The 7846-nt window shown below is 32.5% G+C and overlaps 1 protein-coding gene across 1 annotated transcript; it reads right to left on the reverse strand.

Annotated features, from left to right (window-relative positions):
* Nucleotides 1–1075: 1075 nt before the first annotated feature.
* On the reverse strand, nucleotides 1076–7111 carry LOC114310479 (small ribosomal subunit protein eS19x). The gene is made up of 4 exons (XM_028256469.2): nucleotides 6841–7111; nucleotides 1949–2039; nucleotides 1651–1834; nucleotides 1076–1387 (listed from the first exon to the last, which is right to left on the reverse strand). The coding sequence occupies exons 1-4, from the start codon at nucleotides 6922–6924 to the stop codon at nucleotides 1309–1311; spliced, it is 438 nt and encodes a 145-aa protein (XP_028112270.1). The 5' UTR covers nucleotides 6925–7111; the 3' UTR covers nucleotides 1076–1308.
* Between the last annotated feature and the right edge of the window lie 735 nt (nucleotides 7112–7846).

Raw genomic sequence — 7846 nt, forward strand, 5'->3', positions numbered from 1 at the left:
GTATTTGTGTTAGTTTATGATTTGATTTAAGATTTTGAATGATTTGTTTGTGTTACGAATTGGTTTTGTTGTGTTTTTAATTTTATAAATTTTAATTCATTAATTATTAATGTTGGAGCATTTTAGAAAATGGGGAGAAAGGAGCCCGAAATAAATATTTACAAAATGAAAAAAAAAATAAGGCTCAAAAATAATTTTTTGAAAAAAAAAATCCAATCTGCAAACTGGTCGCAACCACCCGCACATCCACGAACCCTATCCACACAAACCACAAACGCACTGCAGATAGGTCCAAACCGATTCGCAAACCGTCCAAATCCGAACCGCAAACATCCCTAATTGCTATAGTCAAGAACAAAAAATTAAAAAGCCTAAAAACTTTTGGCCTATGGCTAAAAAGGTTTACAAACAATAAATAAAATGCCACTAAAAACCCACCTTGCTAGCTTTTTATTTTTCAAAAACACTTTTTAAAAAATTCTACTTTTTTATTTTTTTTGTTTTTTATTTTTACTGAATTTTTAAAAAAAATTTAAATAATTTTTTAAAATTTTTTAAACACATCTAACATAAATACACATAAAAAATATAATTTTTATGATCAAAAGCTTTTAAAAATTCAATAAATACCAAAAATACAAAATTCCATATATTTTTTTCATATTTTTATGTATTTAATAATTTTTTAAAATATTTTTTTTTTATAAATTTTAGATACATCTAAGTAAGATGCAACTAAAAAAAAATAAAAAAATGTTTAAAATTTTAAAAATATTTACTAAAAATACAAAAAAAAAAACCAAAAAAAATAATTTTCAAAAACCTTAATTCAAAAAACTAAAACCAAAAACACATTATATTTTCAAGCAATATGAGACTACACTAGGGTTAGGCAGCAGCACAATTGGACAAGATGACAATCTATTTAAGTGGGGGGATACATTATTAAACCAAATCAGAAGAATGGTAAGCTACAAGAAAAAGCTATAGAGTTTTGTCCCATGGCACAAACATTCTTAGGTTGAAACAAAACATTCCCGAGTGTAGAACTATAAGTAGGCAAACAAGAATAGAATAACACCAAAATAAAAACGGTTTTGGAACTACGGAAAATTGAAAAAACACGAGTCAACAAGAACAATGAATCCAAAAATAACAAACAGCCAATGTTCAATGTAGGGGCACCATGCAACCAAGCAGAAAATTGATTTTAACAGTACTCCAAATATACTCTTCTCATCCAAAACAACTACTACTATAAATCCAGAGTATTTAATGTACGCATAAAGGCACCCGATTTTCTCTTTCTCATTGAGCAACCACCGCAACAATCCTTCCGGCAACTTGATCAAGATCTCTCTGGCCACTTGATGTGATTTTCCTCCCACTGATGCACAACAACAATGTTTCAATAAATAAAGCACTCATTCTAACAGATTGTTATATAATATATATATATATATATATATAATATAAAAATAAGAAAAGAGAACTTAAATACAAAAAATGAAGATAACGACTTCCTAACACAATTATAACTAACAGGCAGTCCAAAAACAGAGTTTTGCTTAGCCCCTACACTCTTCCAAAAATTTGAACTCACTACACTCTATGAATCATGAAGCCAAAAGATGTATAAAAGAAACTCACCCCTTGGAGTCAAAGTCAACAATGTTCATGTTCTGCAATTGCTGAAGGATGTGTCGTGCAATGGCTCCACTGCTCTTGCAGAAATGGGGTGGGCGACTCCCATTCCTCTGGCTCCCTCCATATATCCTCTGAAAAGCACCAACACCAAGACCGCCTCTAAGGTAGATTTTCCTAGCCATAGAAGCTGCCAACAAAATCAAGGCTATATTGAGTACGATATATAGAATGGTCAATAATGCATATGCATGTCTGCATGCAGTTTAGATAGAGGAAAAAGGTAAAAAAAAGAATCACACACCAGCTCTAATGTAGTACCAATCAGGGTCATATGGGGCAAGCTCCTTGAATTTTGCAGTCTTCACAATGTCAGTCCAGTGAGGAAGCTCCATCTATCAGAAAACAAAAGAAATATCAAAAGGTAACATGAGAAAGGACCGCAAAATAAAATTATGGTAACTATTCATCTGCCTTGCAGTAGCCTGGTCTTGACAATTTCTAACTTAAAACAAAAAAATATTGTACCATCACCCAATGATCATGTTGCATCCGAAACCCACAGAGACATTCCAATCAGAAATCTAATGTCAAGCAACATAAATTATAGATAAAGTTAGTTCATTTCAGTAAACCACACGGCGTTTTTGACGGTTTCAAGATGTTGGGTCACCGTTTCCATAAATTTGTAGTACCGTTGGCAATTAGTAAGCAATAGAACAAAGTAAATTAGTGAGTGTCAACCACCACAAACTTGAAGATTTCCAAATTAGTAGCTTCTTAGATTTTAAGTATCTTATCAGAAACACTGGCCTGTGCAATAAAAATGGGGAAAAAATGATACAAGAACGTGCAGGTGAGATGGAAGCATGGCACCTAAAACAATCTTACTAACAGATCATAAAGTCATCACTGCCAACCTCAAAACTGTTTCTCTCTCATAAGCTTCTTTTTGTTCACATCTTTAAACAGTTGACCTAATATTGGATCTCATGACTTAATGACTAAAAACGACTTTTTCTAAGGAAACTCAACAGCAACAGAATGAAAATCCCATCAACCATTTTACATTTTTTTTAACCCCCAGGTCAAACAGTGATGGGGAAGAGAGAGTTTCCCTACCCATAACCCACCAACCTAGAACGACTCGATTCAATCCTGGTATCACCACCAAGAGACTTTACCAGCCAAGTTAGCTGCCACTTTCATGGTAGAAGAATTTTACAATGGTCGATTGGTGTCCTCTAATTAGAATGAGTAAAAAAGCCAGAAGAGTTGGTATAATATCAGGAAAAAGTACAATTTCAAGCCACCAGACCAAATACAAATAGCAGTACAATATTTTAAAATCCAAATCCCTCTAATACATACAATACAATAGCACCACTATTAACTTCAAATTTGATGATAGAGAAGCAGAAATGGATTCCAATATGCAGGCCAGGTAGATCTTGTGTCAAAATTAAGAGAAATATTAACAAGTTATGAAGTTAAAACGGATCAAATATACTTCGAAAGCACTACCCAGTTCATCATTCCAGCACCTAACTTTGATGATTAATCCCAACCAAGGTTTTAAAAAGCGGCCGCAACCATTACGTAACGTTATGTAACAGTTGTGGTAGTTACCGCCACCCGTTACGGCCACTTTTGTAGTGTGATTGAAATTCACAGGTTTATCGGCTGTAGCGGTTGCTATAGCGGTCGTAACGGTGCTGTAAACCATTACGTAACGGTTCCGAATTGCTTCTTTCGAAAAAACACAAAAAAAATAAAAAAAAAAGGTTGAAAATGGGGAAAGAGAGATAGAGAGAGAAGAGGGAAGATGGAGGAGCAAGAGATAGAGAGAGAGAATAGGGAAGATGAAGAACATGTTATTGATTTGTTGAAGTTGTAAGACCTATGCTATTCTATTTAGTTGCTATCACTCAATCATTTTGTTTATGTGTGCCTATCTATATATTGTTTAATAATAATAATAATAATAATAATAATAAGGCCAAGTTTGGAAAGTTGCTAAAAAGTCAAAAAGCCAAAAAGTTACTAAAAAATAAAAAGTTATTACTATTCACCAAAAGTCAAAAATTATAGATACACAACTCCCAATCCTAATTTTTCCCTACACACTAATTTATATAATTTTTTAATACACATTTTTTCATAAAAAATTAACCCAAACAACCATATTTTTTTCCTCAACTTTTTAGTCCAAAAAGCAAAGAGTGCACTTGTTTAGGACACCACAAACAACCCCTAAGTGTAGTCATTATTTATTTGGCTTGATAAATATATATATAGGCTTTTAGGCCAAGTTTGGCAAGTTGAAAAAAAGTCAAAAGGTCAAAAAGTTACTCAAAAAGTTAAAAAGTTATCACTATTCACCCAAAGTCAAAAATTATAACTGCACGACTCCCAATCCTAATTTTTCCCTACAAACTAATTTATATAATTTTTTAATACACATTTTTCATAAAAAGTCAAAAAGTTAACCTAAACATCCATATTTTTTTTTCCTCAATTTTTTAGTCTAAAAAGACAAAAAATACACTTATTTAGGACACCCCAAACAACCCCTTGTTTATTCTTACTTTTGACATTATTTATCTTATATATAATAATTAATGATTGATTTTTTGTATAATATAAAATCATTAATTATTAAAATAAAATGTAAAAAACTCAATTTATAGTGATTTAAAAACATGAAATATATTAGATTAAACTTAAAAATTTATAAAAATTGATCAATATTTATTTTAAAACCCAATAAATATGATCATGGAAAAAAAAAGTGCATATCGGTAAGTTTTTTTTAAATTGTGCGAAAAATAAAAAAATTCACGGTTCCGATTACCGCAACCGTTACGCTACTGCCTTTACACCCCGCAACCGCTTTTCAAAATCTTGATCCCAACATTTAGTGAAGTACAACCAATACTTAAATTGCACCCAAAAAATGTAGGGAAAAATAAATCATACCCCTACTAGTTGATGATGAGAATCAAACGTAGAAGAAACAAAAATTTGAGGGCACTCAGACACTCAAGTCATCATAGAGGAAATATCAAAGTGTAATAAGTGAGGGCACACATTAACTCGTGGTGGGGTGAGTGTTTATATAAGTGAGATAGATGACCATGTCATTCTAGATGACTACATAAAAATAGAATGACTCACCAAGAGTAAAAATTTGTAAAAAAAGACCAAACGTTCTTAATAATTCCACATGGCATGATAAAAAAGACCACGTGTTGGAGATGGTGACATTTCCAGAAGGATAATAATCTAATAACTTCAGTAAGAATATTCCAAAACATGCTCATGTAGTCATCTAGAATGACTCACCAAGGAATACTAACCTATATACACACCCACACTCCTACAAGCTAGGTTTTGAAAAGCGGTGCAATTGCGGTTGCGGTAACACGGTAGCGATTGGAGGTTGTAAAAGCCGTAGCGTAATAATTGCGGTAACCGGAACAATGTTTTTTTTATTTTTCACACAATTTGAAAAAACTTACCGATACATATATATATTTTTTTCTTTTCAAAATCACATTTATTGGGGTTTAAAATAAATTTTGATCAATTTTTATTAATTTTTAAGTATGATCTAATATATTTCATATTTTCAAATCACTACAAAAGGAGCTTTTAACATTTTGATTCAATAGTTAATGATTTTAAGAATAATTGATTTTAAATGTCTACAAATTATTTTTTACCAACACCTGAACTAACTGAATAATAAATATTCATAATTATTAAATGAAACGATTATAAAATAAAAATTGTGCCATAAATTTTAAAAAAAAATTATAAAGAAAAAAAAATTCATATAAGATTTTTTCTTTGGGCTTGGATCACTTGAGTATTTGTTCTTTTTTTATAAACTTTTGTTTTTCTTGGAAAAAAGAAGCTATTCAGAATATTGTAAAATGGTATAACGGTGTCTAACGGACTGTTATAATACCGCTACGGCCGTTACACATGTGAATTTCCATCACACCGCTATAGCGACCATAATAGGTGGCAGAAACCACCACAACCGTTACGTAACTGTTGCGGCCGCTTTTTAAAACCTTGCCTACAAGTTAAGGTATGTCATCACTCATACAATCTCTCCATTGATATGTCCACTATGATGGTGCAGTGAATTCAGCGTCAAAATGCACCCATCAAACCACCCATCAAGGAACTAACATTGGTACCTCTTGAACTTGTCGCAGCTCCGATCATCTTCTTGGTTTGATTCTCATCATCAAGAAACAATTTTGGTTCTTAGACTACCTTGAAATGCTAATCCATGTAGGGGTGTTTTAAAAAAACAATGAAACCATAACCAATCTGGACGGTAAGTAATTAAAAACAATTGTTTATGATTTGGTAACTTGGTTCATGCATGAATACTTGGAAAAAAGGAAATAAAACAAGCCAAACCATTCCTTTCCTTTTTTTATATTAATTTTAATATATATAGGGAGGTCCACATGATACTTGCTTGCCTTTTCATCTGCTTCCTAGAACCCCAATCTCATTATGTCTTCCTAATTTGTAAGGTGTTTTCTCTATGAATAAAGATATATATGTTTATGTATATTCTTTTAATATTTACATGATTTTTACGACTCCAATATTATAGTGAATTACATTTTTATAGTATTTAGTACAAAATATGAATAACTTTTTGTGTCAATACACATTTTATTAAAATTAGTAAGAATTATATAATGAAATTTGAAGTAATTAATTTTTTTGGGGAATTTCTATAAGTAAAATCAATTCATTAAATAAGATAGACACAACATAATAATGAATTTTGTAACATGGAATCATTGAACAATACAAAAACTCTGGTTCTATTATTTCAAGGTTTTTTTGGTTCCTAATAGACTAGTTTGATTCCTGATTTACCTCATAACCCAACCAAACTGGTCCATGAACACCCCTAAATTCATGAACCTCAACAAAACAAACATAACAGTAGAGAACCATGGAGTGATTCAATCATATCATGCAAAATAAAAAAAAATAAAAAAAAAAAACCAAACATATTAAAAAAAAAAGCATCCAGTTTTCAAAATCTTAAACCTGTTGTGTAATTGAATCAGCATAGCAAAGGAAATCAAACAGTAAAGACAAAACTTTAACATAATATATATATGTAGAGAGAGAGAGAGAGAGAGAGAGAGAGACCTTCCCGGAGCGCTTGAGGTGAGCGGCGTAGGCCTTGACGAACTCGTGAGGAGAGACATCTTTCACAGTTCTCGCAGCCTCCATTTTCTGCTTCTGCTTCGGTTCCTCTGCGGCGGCAGATCTTCCTCCTGAGCTCCAACTAGGGTTTGCGTGGGTAAAGACGGCGAAATGAAGTGAGGGCTAGGGTTTATAGTCATGAATGTGTAACGGTGGGCCGTCTAGGGCTGGAAATTGTGTGGGCTAGGTTTTTTGTTCTTTTGGGTCGGATGGGCTACAGTTCATGTATTGTATTCACATTTCAATTGTATGGAAGTGGGTTCATTAATTCAATTCATGCTAAAAGTCAAAAAATTTCATATTTTCTTCTCAAAAATGTTATGATCCCACTCTTATCAATTTATAATTTATTCTGAATTTATTTGTGTGGTCAAAATTAAATTAGATAAAATGTCAGATCCATGAGTAAAATGAATTTAAAATATTGATTTTTTTTTTCTTAAGTAAAGTCTAGGCTAGGGTTTCAATATAAAAAGTACATAATTTGATAATCTTATTTCAATAGAACAAATGTTATTTTCTATTTTTCTCATCAAATGTCAAATGAAAATGATACTTGTATACTTATTGTACGGGTGCAACTCAAGAGAGTTTAAATGGGTTGAGATAGGGATGGCCATTTAAATCCGATTCGCAGGGGCTCATCCATACCTGTTTGAATGGGGCGGATTTTACCTGCCCCGACACTTATGTGGGGCGGGAGTGGATTATATTTGGCCACCCACAACGGGGGTGGGCGTGGGGGCGAGTATCGCTTTCCCTGATCCAAACCCTGTTGGAAATGGTTGGAAAAATTCTGGGTAAAATAGAATTCTTTCCTATCTTTGATCAATTATTTAGGTGGGACCCGTACGCCAAAGTTGGCGGGTTGAAATGGTAACGCGTTCTATGCCGCGTTGTGATTCACGTGGTATATTTGGTTGCTCAAAACCATTATCGAGTGAATGAA

The sequence above is a fragment of the Camellia sinensis genome, chromosome 15 (assembly GCF_055761805.1).
Source record: "Camellia sinensis isolate YWXY chromosome 15, ASM5576180v1, whole genome shotgun sequence".
NCBI lineage: Eukaryota > Viridiplantae > Streptophyta > Magnoliopsida > Ericales > Theaceae > Camellia > Camellia sinensis.